At 41.4% G+C, this 19,108-nt stretch overlaps 1 protein-coding gene across 1 annotated transcript in view; it reads right to left on the reverse strand.

Annotated features, from left to right (window-relative positions):
* Nucleotides 1–17,055, reverse strand: part of adgrg2a (adhesion G protein-coupled receptor G2a) — a 32,413-nt gene extending 15,358 nt beyond the window's left edge. The window contains exons 1-14 of the mRNA XM_028433553.1: nucleotides 16,959–17,055; nucleotides 16,545–16,870; nucleotides 16,164–16,422; nucleotides 12,556–12,603; nucleotides 12,404–12,477; nucleotides 11,131–11,214; nucleotides 11,015–11,055; nucleotides 10,802–10,938; nucleotides 5,585–5,696; nucleotides 5,447–5,505; nucleotides 5,313–5,360; nucleotides 4,929–4,996; nucleotides 4,090–4,228; nucleotides 3,885–4,002 (exon numbers count right to left, since the gene is read on the reverse strand). Of these exons, the coding sequence (XP_028289354.1) occupies nucleotides 3,885–4,002; nucleotides 4,090–4,228; nucleotides 4,929–4,996; nucleotides 5,313–5,360; nucleotides 5,447–5,505; nucleotides 5,585–5,696; nucleotides 10,802–10,938; nucleotides 11,015–11,055; nucleotides 11,131–11,214; nucleotides 12,404–12,477; nucleotides 12,556–12,603; nucleotides 16,164–16,422; nucleotides 16,545–16,870; nucleotides 16,959–17,055 (1,610 nt within the window). The remainder of the gene's footprint in view (nucleotides 1–3,884; nucleotides 4,003–4,089; nucleotides 4,229–4,928; nucleotides 4,997–5,312; nucleotides 5,361–5,446; nucleotides 5,506–5,584; nucleotides 5,697–10,801; nucleotides 10,939–11,014; nucleotides 11,056–11,130; nucleotides 11,215–12,403; nucleotides 12,478–12,555; nucleotides 12,604–16,163; nucleotides 16,423–16,544; nucleotides 16,871–16,958) is intronic.
* Between the last annotated feature and the right edge of the window lie 2,053 nt (nucleotides 17,056–19,108).

Below are 19,108 nucleotides of genomic sequence, written 5' to 3' on the forward strand. Positions count from 1 at the left end.
TTAGAGGTGTAGAAAGTGGTGTGGTGTAACTATTAAAGGGTGTAGTTATACTGTTGGCCATTGTGATATTAGGGGATGTTGTAATTGTGGTAACTGTTGTATTACTTGCTATAAAGTTACTATCTGTAGTTGTACTGTTGGTTGTAGTGTAATTGCTGTGGGGAGTAGATGCGCTGTAATTGTTTCCGACTGTAGTTGTATTGTAAGTTGTTGTTAAATTGTTTCTTGCTGTAGTCACTGGGTACGTTGATGTGAAGTTGGTACCAACTGTAGGTGCATTGTTTGTTGTGTTATTGCTGCCAGGGGTAGTTGCATTATGCATTTGTGTGTGATTGTTGCTGGCTGTGGTTGCATTTTCTACTGTTATGTTAGATGTGTTGTAATTGTTTCCGACTGTAGTTGTATTATAGGTTGTTGTGTAATTGTTTCTGACTGTAGTTGTATTGTAAGTTGTTGTTAAATTGTTTCTTGCTGTAGTCACTGGGTACGTTGTTGTGTAGTTGGTACCAACTGTAGTTGCATTGTTTGTTGTGTTATTGCTGCCAGGGGTAGTTGCATTATGCATTGGTGTGTAGTTGTTACCAGTTTCATTGTACATTGTTGCGTTATTCTTGCCTGCTGTAGTTGCATTGTCTGCTGTTGTGTAATTGCCGACAGGGGTAATTGTATTAGGCATTGTGTTATTGTTGCTGGCAGGGGTAGTTGCATAATGCATTGTTGTATAATTGTTGCCAGCAGTAGTTGCATTGTATGCTGTTGTGTAATTGTTTCTGGCTGTAGTTCCATCAATGCCTGTTGTGTAATTGCTGTCAGGGGTAGTTGCATTATGCATTGTTGTGTAATTGGTACTAGCAGTAGTGGCCATTGTTGTGTAACTGTTGTCAGTAGTACTTACATTTTGTATCGCTGTGTAATTGTTGCTGGCTGTAGTTGCATTGTCGCCTTTTATGTAGTTACTACCAGGGCTGGTTGAATTGTGCATTGTGTCATTTTTACCAGCAGTAGTTGCATTGTATGTTGTAGCGTAATTGTTGCTGGGTGTGGTTGCATTTTCCAATGTTATGTGATTGCTGGCAGGAGTAGTTGCATTATGCATTGTTGTGTAATTGTTACCAGTTGCATTGTCTGCTGTTGTGTAATTGCTGGCAGGGGTAATTGTATTAGGCATTGTGTTATTGTTGCTGGCTGTAGTTGCATTGTCCCTTATTGTATAGTTGCTGGCAGGGGTAGTTGCATCATGCATTGTTGTGTAAGTGTTGCCAGCAGTAGTTACAGTATGTGTAGCTGTGTAATTATTGCTGGCTGTAGTTCTATCATTGCCTGTTGTGTAATTGCTGTCAGGGGTAGTTGCGTTGTATGTAGTATGCATTGTCGTGTAATTGTTACTAGCAGTAGTTGCAGTGGCCTCTGCTATGTAGTTAGTAGCAATGTTAGTTGCATTATGCATTGTTGTGTCATTTTTACCAGCAGTAGTTGCATTGTATGTTGTTATGTAATTGTTGCTAGCTGTGGTTGCATTTTCCACAGTTATGTGATTGCTGGCAGGAGTAGTTGCATGATGAATTGTGTAATTGTTGCTGGCTGTAGTTCCATCGTTGTCTGTTGTGTAATTGCTGCTGGCTGTGGTTGCATTTTCCACTGTTATGTAACTGCTGGCAGGGGTAGTTGCATTATGCGTTGGTGTGTAGTTATTACCAGTTTCATTGTATGTTGTTGTTCTGTTATTCTTGCCTGTTGTAGTTGCAATGTCTGCTGATGTGTAATTGCTGCCAGGGGTAGTTGTATTAGGCATTGTGTTATTGTTTCTGACTGTAGTTGCATTGTCCCTTGTTGTATAGTTGCTGGCAAGGGTAGTTGCATAATGCATTGTTGTGTAATTGTTGCCAGCAGTAGTAACATTATGTGTTGCTGTGTTGCTGGCTGTAGTTTCATTGTTGTCCGTTGTGTAGTGACTACCATTATGCATTGTGTCATTTTTACCAGCAGTAGTTTCAATGTATGTTGTTGTGTTATTGTTGCTGGCTGCAGTTGCATTTTCCACTGCTATGTGTTCACTGGCAGGAGTAGTTGCATTATGTGTTGCTGTGTAATTGTTGCTGGCTGTAGTTCCATTGTTGCCTGTTGTGTAATTGCTGCCAATGGTAGTTGTGTTATGCATTGCTGTGTCCTTGTTACTAACAGTAGTTGCATTGTCCCCTGTTGTGTAGTTACTACCAGGGCTAGGTGCATTATGAATTGTGTCATTTTTACCAGCAGTAGTTGCATTGTATGTTGTTGCATAATTGTTGCTGGCTGTGGTTGCATTTTCCACTGTTATGTGATTGCTGGCAGGAGTAGTTGCATTATGCACTGTTGTGTAACTGTTACCAGCAATAATTTCATTGTCTGCTGTTGTGTAATTGCTGGTAGGGGTAACTGTATTAAGCATTGTGTTATTGTTGCTGGCTGCAGTTGCGTTGTCCCTTGTTGTATAGTTGCTGGCAGGGGTAGTTGCATAATGCATTGTTGTGTAAGTGTTGCCTGCCGTAGTTTCGTTGTTGCCTGTTGTGTAATTGTTGCCAGGGGTAGTTACATTATGCATTGTTGTGTAATTGTTGCTGGCTATAGTTGCATTGTCCTGTGTTGTGTAGTTACCACCAGGGCTAGTTGCATTATGCATTGTTGTGTCATTTTTATCAGCGGTAGTTACATTGTCTGCTGTTGTGTAATGGCTGGCAGGGGTACTTGTACTTGGCCTTGTGTTATTGTTGTTGGCTACAGTTGCATTGTCCCTTGTTGTATAGTTGCTGGCAGGGGTAGTTGCATAATGCATTGTTGTGTAAGTGTTGCCTGCCGTAGTTTCGTTGTTGCCTGTTGTGTAATTGTTGCCAGGGGTAGTTACATTATGCATTGTTGTGTAATTGTTGCTGGCTATAGTTGCATTGTCCTGTGTTGTGTAGTTACCACCAGGGCTAGTTGCATTATGCATTGTTGTGTCATTTTTATCAGCGGTAGTTACATTGTCTGCTGTTGTGTAATGGCTGGCAGGGGTACTTGTACTTGGCCTTGTGTTATTGTTGTTGGCTACAGTTGCATTGTCCCTTGTTGTATAGTTGCTGGCAGGGGTAGTTGCACTTTGCCATGCTGTGTAATTGTTGCCTTTTGTAGTTGCATTGTCATCTGCTATGTGACTGTTGCCAAGAGTAGTTGCATTATTTGTTGTTGTGTAATTGCTGCCAGCTATAGATGCGTTATTTGTTATTACATTGTTTTGTGTTGTGTTGGGAGAAAGAGCGACTGTGGTTCCATTGAACTTTGTTGTGTAATTGTTAATGGTTGCTGTGTGACTATTTGTAGCTGTGGTTACATTGTATTGTATTGTGTTGGGAGAAGGTGCAACTGTGGTTGCGTTGTAAGCCTTTGATTGATCAGGAGAAGGTATCAGTGTGTCTGCTGTCGTTTTGTTGTACACTCTTGTGTTATCTAGTGGCAGTGTTGTGTTAAGATTTGAATTAGGCAGAGGACTTGCAATTGTGGTTCTGGGTAGTATTAAGTTGTTTAGAAGCATTTCCAACGTTGTGTTTTTAGACAAAGTTGCTGTTGTAGACTGTGGACTGGTAGTTGTTGTCTGTACTGTTGTTGTTTGCATTAAATTTGTAGTTGTTGTGTAACTTGGTTCCATAGTCCTGGTCACAGGTGGTTGTGTAGGTTCAGGAGGCGGTGCTGCAGTGCTTGTGATTAGATGGGAAGATTGTGTTGTGCTCGGTTTAACTGGTTGATGGCAGGCATCATTCAGAAGAACAGCGAGCGTCTCATTTGAATTACTGTAAAAAGATTACCGTAAAAAAAGTTTTATATTTTATATCATATTAATGACTGAACATCCAAGAAAAGCATATTGTTACCATTCAAACATGATGGGGTCGGTCTGGCAAACATCTGAAGTCTGCCGGTCACTGGAGACCCAGGTCAGGTTGGACGCCAGCAGAGCGTCAACAGGCAAACCGGGAGCACCGCACACCACTAAGGAAATGCAAAAAGCGGCAATAAATGTATGCTTTATCACAGCACACTATAGGAGGTTACATATTTGATAACACGCGGACTAACTCATGCGACTAAGCGGGCCGTCCCGCGTGATGGGAACTTTGTTCACATTCTCTTGCACCAGTTCGTTCAGGGAGCAACCGTTGACGGGTCCGGACATCTCCAGCGTCACCATGCAGCTGTAGAGACTAGCAGAGACCATCTGTACCATCAAATTGTGCGTCACTCTACCTGGTTTGTGTGCAATTCTTTCTGTCAGCGTACCTGTTCTCTGTCCCATGACATTCCAGATAAGCACCCTTTATACATAAAAGCACAAAATCAAAGAATTCATTATTTTTTAATATATCATTTTAAATACTGTACATGCATTTGTCTATGATTCTTTTGTTTTTGTTCATTTTAATTCATCTCTTCACATAATTTGTTCCCACATTTACATGAATTTGTTCCCAGTATTTCATGTTTTGTGACAGTGAGTATACACACTGCACCTGCTTTCTTTTACAAAGATGAAGTAATTATTCACAAACCTCCTCGATCAAGAAATTGAAAGAGATTTACCTTGTAGTATTTAGAAATCTGCACATAATCACTGCATCTAGAAGGAAAAACAGAATGTTCATACAATGCTCATACACTGGTGCAAACACCAATAAATACCATATATATATAACAATATGGATTGAGACTTACTGTGATGTAGCCTTACAGTTGTGGGATACAAATGGCTTTATCAACTGTCAAAAAAGGTTTGATAGCCAGTACACAGCATTAGTGTTATAAGAAATATATCATATAATATATCGTATCATGTCATATCATATCATAATCTCATATCATATTGTATCATATCATATGGTATTGTATTGTGTCATATTATCATAATGTGCTATACATACCAATTTTTTTAGAAGGTCAAAATGATCATTCTTTTTGTCAATATTGACCTTTAAGGTATAAAACTGACCTACAAAGACAAGAGGAAATCATATCAGGAGCAGATTCAGTTTATATTATTATGAATCATTAATTAGTTAATCTGTTATTAATTAAACACAAATTATAACCTAAATAATGTTATATTAGGTGTTGTCCACCAGCTACCCTGTGTGTATAATAGTAAAATAGTAACAGCATACATATATTTATGCTTATTTACCACATACAAAGGGTGATTCATATATTTGCATCACTTCCTCTAAACCTCTAACGCCATCATCTTGCCTCAGTTAATCTCAGTCTGCCTCAGGCCATGAACTTATCAATCACCCTTTTTTCCTTACTTGTGGTGCTACAGGAAGCCGTGCAGCTGCAGAAACGAGGTGCTCTACCTGAATCACAGACAACACACGTTTAGAGCAGCAGAAGTTATGGTGAACAGTGGCTGATAATTTTACACAGCGTTCATAAAACTCACCGCTGCAGGAGTTTGTCCTCGGCTGAGGAGCAGGCGTGGAGTCTGGCTCTAACAGGGAGCTGCAGAATAAGCAATGAATGGATGAGACGCAGAGTGAGAAGGGTCAGAGCGTGGTTAAAGGATGAAGCCAATGCTCACCATGTGAGGTTGGACGGCCCGCTTGACTGACAGATATCCTCCAGAGGCGACGTGGACATGCACCTCACAAAGCCACCACTAGAGGGCGCCACACCCTCACACAGATTTCGACCTGATGTGGAGAAATCACACTAAATGAGAACGTTTAGTGTGAAGCAGCCTGTGATCTACATGGTGTGTGTGTGTGGCTTGATGCTAAGTGCCAGCAGTATGAGTTTCTGTTAAGTTAAGATGGTGCTTTAGATTGAGGGGACCTGTGCACCGTGCGTGCAGCCGCTCCTGCCGCCGTTTTGCATGTGTACTGTACAGTTCTGTGTTTTGCATGTACCTGACAGCTCTGTGACTAGTTTGCATGTTTGCAAAATACAACCTGTTTACAGTTTCATAACCCAGCGACTTTGAGGGTTTATTTAAAGGGGCATCAATCTAATCTATGCTAGTCTCTGTAAGATCAAGTATTGATCACAGTGACCTTTCCAATGGCCTCTGCTGATTGCCTGTCCAACTGACAAACAGTTATCTATGTGTCCAGCCACTCCCACATTCAGCACTCTCTCTGTGGCGCCAACTTGTGGGCGCCTACATGACGCGTTCTTTGCTCCGTCCAGTGGGACAAGAGCACGACGATCAGTACTGATCTTTTCTGTTTTGCTTTTGTGTTTGCCTTGTCATTTGTTATTTATTTTATAAAATAAATTCATAGTCACTGTTTCCGTGTCTTGCCTCTTCCTCAGGCCCAGGTAACATTATTTTTTTTTTTTTTTTAAACATTTTATTTATGCAAAGTTTTCTTTTTTATAGACAACAACAGTAAGACACCTAAACTAAGATACAATAAGAAAAGAAAAGAAAAAAAAAAAAAAACAAGAACACAGCAACAGTACTGCCATCACAAAAAACCAAATCAAATTCAACATGTCTGTAAATATAAATGAAGTGTACAAAAAATAAATTAAAAGCAAGTCCCAAAGTTTAAGCCACCATAGAGGAGAAGAAGCGAAATGGATGCATGCCAGGCCCGGTGCTCCAGTCTGTTTAAATTGTCTGTAGAGAATGTCTTTCTCCATTGTTGATGTGATCCATAAAGGGACCCCAAATGGCATGATATTTGGAGTAAGTATCAGAAAGTTTGTAACGCACCTCTTCGAGGTACAAACAGGAAACCAGTTCATTCAGCCATTTCTTAGAACAAGGTGAAGAGGCAGATTTCCATTCCCTTAGTATAATTCGTTTAGCAATAACCAATCCAAACATTAGCGCATACTGCAGAGTGGGGGGAAGAGATAATGACTCACTGGAGCATCCTAATATCACCAATAGGCCATCAGGGGTCAACTTTCTATTGTAAATAGTACTATACAAATTAAAAATATCAGTCCAAAATTTATCAAGCTTAGTGCAGGTCAAAAATAAGTGAGTTAAAGTACCCTCATCCGATTTACATCTATCACAGGTAGGAGAAATGGAAGGAAAGATCTTGTTAAGTTTGGTCTTTGAATAATGCAGGCGATGAATAACTTTAAACTGGATGAGTTGGAGTCTAGCATTCACGGAGCATGCTTTGATTCGATTCAGTCCAGTTGTCCACAAGTCATCTGGAATATCAGTTCCCATTTCTTTAACCCATGCTTCCTTAATGTGTATCGAGGAGGTTGCCAGTGGAAAAAGGGAAACAAAATGTGAAATTAAATGTTTAGAGTTGGGATTCCTCAACATAAGCTCATAAAAAGCATGTTGACAGGGGATGGTTTCATAACTACGAACTGACTGCCTAACAAAGTGCCTGATCTGTAAGTACCGGAAAAAGTGCCCAGGGGGGAGATTAAATTTAGTCTGAAGTTGTGTGAAAGATGCAAATTTTTTGTTAATGTAAAGATCTTTAATTACAGACAGACCCTTTTCTGACCATTGTACGAAGACCGCATCCATAAGCCCTGGTTTAAAACAGGGGTTCTGACATATAGGTGAGTGGATAGATAGCTGTGGAAGGCCAAGAACTCCCCTGATCTGTTTTAAAATCTTCAATGAATTGCGGAGGATGAAATCAGCCTTCAGTTGTTTCGTAGGTGGATTTAGATGAGAAAACAAAATAGCCTTTAATGACGCTCCAGTCAATGTTAATGCTCTACTTGATTCAATCTGTGGCCAGCTAGGTTTGGAACTATCATTTAGACCCGGTGGGGTGTCATTCCAGAAGACCCACGTTCTAGCATTACACGCCCAATAATAATGACGAAAAACAGGCAAGCCAAGTCCACCTTCAGCAGTGGGTTTCTGTAAGTGCACCTTAGAGATGCGGGGAGGCTTGTTAGACCAAATAAAGGGCATGACCATGGAATCCAATGCTTTGAAAAAAGAAGATGTAAGAAATATAGGTATATTTTGAAAGAGATATAGAAATTTAGGGAGTACTACCATTTTAATAATATTAACACGGCCAATTAGGGAGAGAGGGAGGAGTTTCCACCTATCAATCATGTTCCGGACCTTCTCCAGCAACTCCGAATAATTCAACTTAAACAGCAGCTTTGAGTTTCTAGGGATAACAATGCCTAGGTATGTAAAATGTTCCTTAGCAATTTTGAAGGGCAAATTATCCAAAAAAGTGGAGTCTAGGCCATCAGACAAAGGCATAAACAGACTTTTTGCCCAGTTTACAGTAAATCCAGAGAGCTGTCCAAAATCACTTATCAGCGTAAGAAGGGGAGAAAGGGACTTCTTAGCATCCGCTAGAGTCAGGATCACGTCATCAGCATACAGACCGATGGTGTATTCACTGGGGCCACAAACTATTCCTGTGATTTGAGAACAATGCCTAATTGAAATGGCCAGAGGCTCAAGAGCCAGGGCAAAGAGCATAGGAGAGAGAGAGCACCCCTGTCGAGTTCCACGTTGAAGCAAAAGGGTGGGGGATCTATTGTGGTTAGTCAATATAGTGGATTTAGGGTAAGCGTAAAGCATTTTTAGAAAGGTTATAAAGTTCCTGCCAAAGCCGAACTTTTCAAGTACAGCAAACATGTAATTCCATTCAATCTGATCAAAGGCTTGCTGTGCGTCCAGGGATATAACTGCTGAATGAGGAAGTTTGGTAGAATACATAATATCTAACAAACGCCGAGTATTAGAAAAGGAAAATCTTTCAGGAATAAACCCTGTCTGATCAGCATGAATTAGTGTACCAATATGTTTACTCAACCTACTAGTCAGAACTTTTGCAATAATTTTTTGATCACTGTTTAGTAAACTTAAGGGGCGATATGAGGCAACATTAGTTGCATCTCTATCCTTTTTTAGAAGGAGGCAAACTTGTGCCTCATATAATGTTCCTGGAAATACGCCCTCCTTCACAGAACAATTTACCATCCGGAGTAAGAGTGGAGCAATAGCGTCTATATGAGTTTTATAAAATTCAATTCCAAACCCGTCTGGCCCGCAAGCTTTGCCATTAGGCAGGGAGCGAATTGCAGATTTAATCTCTTCAAGAGTAAAATCAGAGTCCAATTCAAGCCTAGATGATTCATTCAAAACTGGAATCTCCAATGAATTGAGAAAGGTAAATATGTCATCATCAGTGGCATCTGATTTAGAAGCATAGAGCTGACTGTAATATTGGAAAAATGTATCGTTAATCAGACTGGGATCAGTTAATAACTGTCCAGATAAAGAAAAAATTTTGTGGATCGCTCTTTCAGCTTGAACTCCTTTTAGCTGCCTGGCAAGCAGTTTATCAGCTTTATCACCTAACTCAAAGTGTGCTTGCTTAAGCTTTCGAATATGTTTTAATACCTGCTCCCCCAGCATATGGTTATATTCGTATTTTATTTTCAACATGGCATTAAGAGTATCTTCAGTTTTCGAAATACGATATGATTCCTCTAAAGCAGCAAGCTTAGTCTCAGTGTCAGACAGATGTTTTAGCCTAGCTCTTTTAGCAAATGACTGGTACGAAATGATGCAACCTCTCAGTACCACCTTAAAAGACTCCCAAAGGGTCGAATCAGAAACTGCACCATTGTCATTGATAGATAAAAAATCTGAGATCTTAGTAATAATATATTCACAAAAAACATTGTCCGAGTATAAAGAAGGATTCAATTTCCAGTTGTGCTGAGGGGGCCCGATGTTGAAACTGATCTTAAGTGAAAGAGGGGCATGGTCAGAGACTAGGATGCTGTGGTATGTTGTGCTGATTACATTTGATATCAAACTGGAGCTAATCAGAAAATAATCAATTCGAGAGAAACTACCATGTACAGGAGAAAAAAAAGAATATTGCTTCTCAGTGGGATGCTGAAGCCTCCAAATGTCCACCATATCCAAAGAGTCAATCAAACTATTGAGGACCGGCACAGATTTTAAAGAAGTGGGGGGTTTAGTTGAAGATCGGTCTACGAGGGGGTCGAAATAGCAGTTGAAGTCCCCTCCAATGAGTATATTATGATCAGTATATTCAGAGATAAAATCGAATGTTTTACAGAAGAAGTCAGGGCTATCAGAATTTGGAGCATAGATGTTTAACAGAACTAAAGGAAGTGAATTAATAGAGCCTGTGCCCAGGTAACATTATTGTTGCTTTCCCTCATCCCCTGGACTACCTGGGGCAATGTAACAATAATGTTACCCGGGCCTGAGGATGAGACAGGAGATGGAAACGGTGAATGTATTTATGGCCATTGGTGAGTTCACTGTGGAAGTGGGTAAGCTTTAAAAAAAACCCTGCCATTTATATGGAAAGCTAAAAGATCCTTTATTGTCATAAATCTAAAGAGATGTAAAGTAAAGCTGCAGTTTCTATTTATTTATTGTCTATTTATTTATTTACGGTGTGTTATCCAACAAAAAAAACTCTTGTTATATTTACATATTTTCAACACTGTAAAAAGCAGCACTGTCCTGCAGGAATGAGCCATCCCTCTGCTTGTGTCAAAGTTTGTGTTAATATTTGTCTATGCACACTACAAGTGTCAATAAAAGCAGTGATTGACTGACTGTAGCGGCACCACAATAGTTAATAAAATTGGTTTGCTCTGACAGAAACTGTGTTAATATTTAAAATGTGACTAGTTGATTCAATGTGTTTTTTTCATGTAAACTTGTCGTGTTAATTTAGTCTCAGTGTTGATCTTTTAGTTTATGCATTTCATTATGAAGACACTTTTTACAGTGTGAGTTTATGACATTTTTGGCTGTTTGTGTGGTTAATACATTGACACCCACCGACTCTCTCCACCTCCCCTGTGATCGTGGCCTGCATTGGTTCTTCGGCTCGCTGCAGTGCAGAGTCTGCCGCGAGCTGCAGCTCACACACGGACACGGCGTGGCTGAGCAGCAGCAGCACATGGCAGGTGGTATTTCTGCGAAAAATCAAAAGCACGGTGAGAAGTAGTTCGTTAGTGATGTCTGAAAAAAAACTGCTGACACGACTCTTACCTGATGTTAGTCTTTGTAGCGCAGGACATCTCCACCACCTGCTAAAAGAGACGATGACGCTTACAGAAGTTCATCAGGCTTATAGAGGGGAGTTTATTTTCCTGGAACAGACCTACCTGAAGCTGTCTGTCATCCTGACAGATGTCTGTAAAGCTGGTTACTCTGCTGCCGTTAGCATGACAGGCAAACACTTCTGACACCTGGAAGAGATGACAGATGCTGACAGTGAGTGGAAGGTGATGTGAGAGAGAGAGAGGGGTTTGGATGTGACGTTAGAGGAGAGCAGAGGTTACAGTGTCCCCCTTAGACGGAGTGCTGCCTATGTCTTCCATCCATCTTCCAACCGCTCATCCAGGGCCGGGTTGGCAGCAGTCTAAGCAGGGACACCCAGACTTCCCTCTCACCGGACACTTCCTCCAGCTCCTCTGGGGAGACCCAGAGGCGTTCCCAGGCCAGCCGAGAGACATAGTCTCTCCACAGTGTCCTGGGTCTTCCCCAGGGCCTCTTCCCGGTGGGACATGCCTGGAACACCTCACCAGGGAGGCATCCAGGAGGCATCCCAAACAGATGCCCGAGCCACCTCAGCTGACTCCTCTTGATGTGGAGGAGCAGCGGCTCTACTCCGAGCTCCTCTCTAGCAGCATCCTTTATTGGATTAAACCACAGTTAAATGTAAGCTAAAGGAGAGTCCACAGTAAGAATAATGAGATAATGACCATGGACTGTACATAAAGATGGACGACATGCCCCTTAAAACAGCGTGAGGGGCTCGGAGTAGAGTCACTGTTCCTCTGTGTTGAGAGGAGCCATTTAAGGGGGTTTGGGTACATGCTTAGGGTGCCTTCTTGGCACCTTTCTGAGGCAACCCGACCCAGGATACCCCAACAGGATAGCGTGGCTTGCCTAGGAACTCCTTGGTGTCCTCCTGGAGGAATTAGAGGAGGCGGCTGGTACTTGATGATATGGGTGGGTGACAAAACATCCCTTTAAAAGTGAGGCCAAAACATCTTAATCGCCTCCTGGTGGCTGGCTGCAGTATAGGTCATAAACCCCGCCTCCTTCATGTTAGTGGATGGGATGAACTACAAAGTAGAGATGATCGTGTGTTCACACGTTCATTTGAACAGCTGACCTATGTATTTTGAGTGATGGGTGGGGCGAATCAGCTACCACCTTTCGACCACTACTGTGCCGGATGCAGTCTTACTCCAACATGGCAGCGCCTGTAGGGGACGTTTTGGCCTCACTTTTATACAATGAGTGAAGGTGCAAGGAGGCTCCTATATATCTCATGCCAGCAGGACCTGTTTAAAGCAATTTGTTGTGTGACTGAGTGAGAGAGACGTTTGGAAGACGACCCTGGGAATAAGGACAGGTTTTCATTCTCACCCAGTTGCGGACGTCTCCCTCAGTCGTATTGAACTTTTTGGCTTCCACGCCCAGAGGAATCCAGAAGTAAGCTCCTGCAGAGAGAGGAATGAAGCTGTGAGCGTCACCTGAATGAGACACTCTGATTGGACAAGAGGGTGGATGTTCCTTACTCTGATTGGAGCAGAGCTGGCTGGTGTTACAGTTGATTAGAGAAGCTTCTAAAAGAGACAAACAGTGAATCAGAGTCAGTTTTTAATGCACTAAAATGTGTCACATCCGGGCTAAACCTGTTGTTGTCGATGATACTCCAGGTGTGGTTTTTTTGGTAAGTGGAGTCGTGATTGTAGACGTTTGGGTGCTGGTTGAGATCTGATTGGCTGGCTGGCTGGTGGGAGGGGTCAGGGTCGACCAAACAAGCGGTGGAGGCGGGTCAAAGTTGCCTACTGCACGATTAGAGCCTGAAATGAGAGCGCATTGTTAAACAGGCTCAACCTTATTGCATCTTTTCTAATTATTTTATTGCCTAGTAACTGGTATTAAAATATTCAGGGTAGGATGAAATGACCAAAATAGAAGAAAAACCTCACAAATTTAAAAAACAATTTTACAGGTTTATGAAAAAAAATCATAAAATCATAATAAAATCATTTTATTTGGAAAGTTTTTATCTCCAACTACTGTGTTGAAAAAAAATCAGATTCTCCTCCATTAAACTCCACACTGAAGCTATATTTCATCATTTTATCATGATTTATTTCCATGTTATTATTTTTGCATGATGCACCTTATGTCATTTGATAAAATTTGTTATTTTAATGATCAAGCATCTGACAGATAAATGCTCTCATTCACAAAAAAAACAGGATTTTGTTTGCAAAACAAATACTGACGACTGTGGCTGAAAAGTCAATGCTTACCAGATGAAGCAGACAAGTCCCGAAGATTAGGGAATCCAGGTGTAATGGCTGAAAAATAAATATGAACAGATTGCATGTTTTTTTACACAGCAATACCAAAATGATATGACAAGAAGTTTTTTTTGAGACACACGCAAGCACACACACCATAGACATGACATCACAGCTCCCCCAAAAGTGAGGCCCAAAAATCTAGGATTACACCCCCCCTCCTATGACAGATAGGGGAGGCTAATCACCAACCAACCCCCCCCCCCCCCTTCCCCTCGTTGAAATTTTTGTTTTCCGGGGGGGGGGGGGGGGGGGGGGGGGGGTAATTAACAATTACTGCACAGATGAGTGGAGGTAGAAGTGGTTTGTAGAAAACTGTACATAGTGCATCAAAAGAACAAATAAGTAACTTATTGTATAGTGTGGTGTGTGAATATTGCACCTATCAACCACCAATCCAGCTGGAAAAGTCTTCTGCCAGTGACTCTGAAACAGCATCTCAGTCTATAATCTTTTCTTATTATTTCAGAAATAGTCGCGCTGTAAATGTTTCTTTTGTCCCTGCAATAGTTGTGTGGCAAAAGTTGAAAAATGAAGCTGCGCTACATGAAAGAAGCGCTGTTTACTGTAAGCGTCTGAGAGTGAGCTCCCCTGTTCATCCGGAACGTCTTTGACGTAACTTCCGGGTTAGCGTAACAAAACATAGCACCGCTAATAAGTCAAATAAAAGTTTCCAGTAAGAAATAACAGTGAATAACAGTGTATAACAGGGGTATGCAGAACAATGCACCTTCCGGCTGAGATAACAGTCCGCTACGCGTCTATTATTGCGTTCAGAGCCGCTTTTCAGATGTGTAGACGACTCAGCTAGTTAGTGGAGATACTTCTCTTGTCTTCAGAAGACATCTTTGATACACCACGTCAGAGGCACAAGGCTCTACAATTGGATATTTGAGCTCCTTGTGATATCGCTCAATGGTCCGATTGGACACTGACTTGCCCGTAGAATAATACAGCCAGTCTACATCACACAGACATGCCTGAAGTGTCCTCTTTTCGAGGAAAGAAACAGAACGTCTCTAGCTATTACTTTCCTAATGTATGAGCGACTTTGTAAGACATATGCTCTCATGTCGTATACGACATGGTCAACTCCGAAATAATCAAGATAATAATAATAATAAATAAAATATTGCCGCAAATTATAGGGGGGCTTTGGATTATTTTAGGGAGGCTGAAGCCCCCCTAAAATAGGGCTAGCGATGTCTACGTGTAAGATAATTTGGCCTCGCATTATTTTACAGTGTTGACAAATTTACCGTATTTTCTGGACTATAAGTCACACTTTTTTTCATCCTTTGGCTGGGGACTTATACTCAGGTGCGACTTATATATTAAAATATATAATTTCACATGTTTGTTATTTTCACAGTGACAGCCACTACAGGGCGCTCTAGGCTCGTCTAGCATATGTTAGCATACCGTACACCTATTCGTGTGACTTATACTCTGGAAAATACGGTACATGCAGACAAATAGAGACAACATGCAAATATGTGATTCACCTGAATACACACCAGTAGTATTGACTTCATTACCTGCCTCACGTCTCACCCGATTGTGGTCTACAAGATAAACATGCAACATTCAACATCCATCATGCTCCGACAACATGCAGCGCTACATTAATAATTGATATTAATATTGATGTTACTTATATCAACCATGATTCACCCCTTCCCTCTCAGACTTTGTCAAACATGCACGTTTTGAACAATATTGGGCTGGTGTGACCTTTGACCTTCATCAACATTGTTGGACCTGCTTAACAAGGAAGCTACGCTAACAATATTTAACACCATTAGGTCTTCAACTAATCCTAAAAGTGCCTGTGAAAAAGTAGACCTTATAGCTTATAGCTATACTTACGAAGCTAACAAAGTTGATTTGCAAGATGGCGGCTTGGGGCTCTCAGCTTTTTGCTACCTTTGAAGTGTTTTTTGTTTTTGTTGTTAATTCTGTTATCTGAAGCCACCATCCAGTACTGAAGGACTGACCTACTGAGCACTTTATGCGTCCACTAAAACAGATTTTATTCCACCAGAGATTACAGCAGATTACTGCTCTCTCCATTCCCCCCTCTGTTGCCTAGGAGACGGAGGCAACACTGTAAATAAAAGCGGGGCATGCTAGGCTACGTGATAACCCGCATAGACCTCTTCCCAGTCTCTTCCTCACAAACCAGCCGTCACCCACCAACTAAATGGACAAGATTCAGATACAATTTAGCATTAGCTAAATTAGCACTGGAGGAGCTATACTGTCTGATCAGCAGGAAGATGAAAGGAAGCGTCATGGTGTCAGGGCTGGGTCCTGAGCAACTGGCAGGAGTTTTCATGGACATTTTTAACCTGTCCCTGCAGCTGGCTTCAGTTTAAGCAAAGCAAAGCTAACAGGTTGCTAAATGAGTTAGCAAATAAGATAAGAAATGTGCTAACTACTTTAAAAGTTGTGAATAAAATATATATTAAAAACAAGATTAGATTAGATTCGATTCGATTAGGAAATTAGACTTAATTTCCCTACAGGGATTGATAAAGTAAATCCTAATCTTAATCTTAATCCTGTTACAGTTTGATACCACTACACACCCTGGATTAGGTGCTGGTTTAAGAACACTTTTACAAACATGCAGTGCAAGTTTAAATGAAAGAAATTCATGAGTTACGATGGAAGCACAGAAAGACTTCCTGCATTCTGTTACAAATGCAGTTCATACTTAGTTCTGTTGGATCATTCATGCGTAGATCCCACAGATCCCACAAATGTGAAAGCTGAGTAAGCTAAAGTAAAGGTAGATGGTGTCTTACCACACAGAAGACTGGGGTCCCTCTGTCTCGCATCGGGACCGGTCACTCCCCAGTACGGTGCGCTCCAGCCAATGACGGTGCCATCCTCGCATATCCCGTGATCGTCCAAATCTGCCCACATACGGAACAAGTACAGCTCTACTTCTCCCAGCTTGGATCCAGGGGGTCTGTCTCTGGGCCTGCAACCCAGCCACAGGGAGCCGGAAGGGGGGATCGCCTGAGCGATGACGGTCCTCTCTGCCGCCATTGTCCCGTCAACCTGAAATGTTAGAGTCCTTTCAGGAATTGCACTTTCTAGGTTTGTGTACTTTTATACAATAAAAAATGATGGGAAAACTAGACCCGGATCACATGGGGACACTAATGGACTACAAGTGCTACCTCCAGACGGAAGGTGTTGCCCAGGACGTCCCTCTTCAGACACACCCTGTGCCAGTGCGTTAGGGACAGCTGTAGAGGAAATCTGTGTCGGACCCTTAGCAGCCAGGCGTATATGGCCTCTTCGTCTCCCTCCAGACCTAACTCTGGCTTAGGTGTGAGGACCGAACTGTAAGAAAAGGCCACCCAGGCTCCTGGGACCACCACGCGGACATCCACGCACACAGTCATCTGAAATAGCAGCGGCATGGCGGCCCTGTCCTGCAGGGTCCAGTGGTTGTTACAGCCATTTAATACTGCTTTGGTGTCTCCCAGGAAGTAGCCTATAGTGCAGCAGTGGGTTAAAAAAATACATGTTTATAAAGTTATGTCAAAACTGTGTTCATTTCCTTTGAAATGATTTTTTTACATGCTCACCTGTCAGTGGAGCAGCTGCCAGAAGCAGCAGAAGCCAGATGGCTGGAAGGAAATGAAGTCTCCATCTTGAATGCCTTTCTAAGAAGAGGCCGTGCATCCTGCTGGTGTCATAACACACACACACACAAAGGGATCAGTCCGTGGAGCTATACAGAGAAATTCTTCTTTCCAGCTTGTAAGCTAAAACGATCCAACATTATCAGCCTGCCTTTTGTGCTCGCAAATGGGTTGACTGCAGGGCAGGGGTGGACACGGAGGATCCAGTTACATGTTATCACATTCACACCTATAATTGATACAGGCTTATTGTTGTTTCATGGGTCTTTGTGTCGCTAATATGCTGCGTATAATCAAGTAGCTAAAACCACAAAGACCTGACTCCAAGAGCTGTCCAGGGTGTAGCCCGCCTCTCACCTATAGATAGCTGGGATAGGCTCTGGCTCATTTCTCCTCCTGTGTCATGTTATAATGTAAATGCTTTTCACCAAATATGGTTTTAGGGTAGTTAGGGTAAGCTGTACTTATCTTCTACTTTATCCCTCATGTCCACCTTCAACCATCACACTCAGTTTCAGCTGGTATACTGTATGCATATATCATACTGGCAGACAATGCTCCACTATGGCAGGATAATAATAACAATACTTTTTAAAGTATTTTAACATTAACTTTAACTTTAAAACTACCTGACCACTCGCAGTCAGAGTTAATCAGCCTATATAGATGGAATTAGCCTATGTTAGCAACGACAGCTAACTACTCAAGTGAAACTAACGAGTCAGCGCCAACAGCATCATGATGGAGGGGTGTTATAAACACACAGCACCTGACACAATGCATTCACCTCCTCTGGATTTCTGAGTTCTGAACGCTCTAAGGCAAATTGCTGCATCTCTCTGTCAGTTTACGTCCATATTGAACAAAGATGTTGTATTAACAGTAAGAGGTCTCACTCCTGCAATTATGCACTCTCCGATGCACTCTCGCAAAGACCAATGCCATCAGCAGAAAGTGGGACGTCAGACAAGAAGACGATCTTTGCATCATCAAAGCAGTCAAGCAAAATGATTATTCACCAATAATTTGATCCCCTCCAAAAAAACAGAGGGGTAAAACTCCTTTCTTTTCTGGCGTCCTACCAATAGATATCCTCCTGTCGTTGGTCCTACCCAAAGCCCTTGATATTTTGATTCTGATTGGGTTACATCAGGAGCTCTGGTCCTACAGTAGCACATATGGCCATGTGATTGGATGAGCCTTTCCCTGCTGTCACATGTGCAGCTATGCTGGTTGGCAGCGCCAAAACACATGCAAGACAGAGATTGCGAATCTTCTATGCCATTGACCCGCATCATCCATCTTTATATACAGTCTACAGTGTGAGAATTACCAAACACAGTTCTTTAAATGAGTCTTTATTCTGACTGTAGAAGGTTAATGTTCCTAAACTACAGCTAAACTTAATTTATTACTTAGTCCTGTTGAAACACAGTTTTCTTTCAATATCTGAATAAGTGAAGTCGGATTTTCACCTGGTAATTGAACCTAATGTTTATTATAAAGAAAAAAGGGAAATAACTATAACTAATTTAAATAGTTTAAACACATAAAAAAGATGAAAACTGAAGTGCCCTCCTTCACTATTGCTAATGTTCATGAACTTAATTTTTCCACTTTTTCCACTTTTGCTCAAGTAGTGAAAAAAAACACTAAATAACTAGCTTAGCATAACAGATAAACCTTTGACTCTGGCAGGATTAATGTGATTAAAATGTTTGAAAATTTGATCTTTTGACCACCCAGTAAAATACTACAGCTAGCACTGTATTTCTTTAGAATCATGTTATTAAATGTTGCATTATGCTCATAAAAGTATAGTAGAGTAATAAAGAGTATTAACAAGAGTATTAAAGGTTGAACGCTAGCCACCTTAACAGCCTAGCATTGACTTTTGTGTGATTAGAATTAGCGTGTGGGAAAAAATCAGCCATGGATTTACAGTCATTGTCATGTTTTATAATGATATAATAGGTGACAGTAACCCTATCACATTACATACTAGTAAGAATTTGATCTAATGTTTGATCTGAGCCAAACACTAGTCTGTTTTTTGTTTTGTTTATTTTTAACCACATCACCACCGTATCCAA

Source organism: Parambassis ranga, chromosome 20 (assembly GCF_900634625.1).
Source record: "Parambassis ranga chromosome 20, fParRan2.1, whole genome shotgun sequence".
In the NCBI taxonomy this organism is placed as follows: domain Eukaryota; kingdom Metazoa; phylum Chordata; class Actinopteri; family Ambassidae; genus Parambassis; species Parambassis ranga.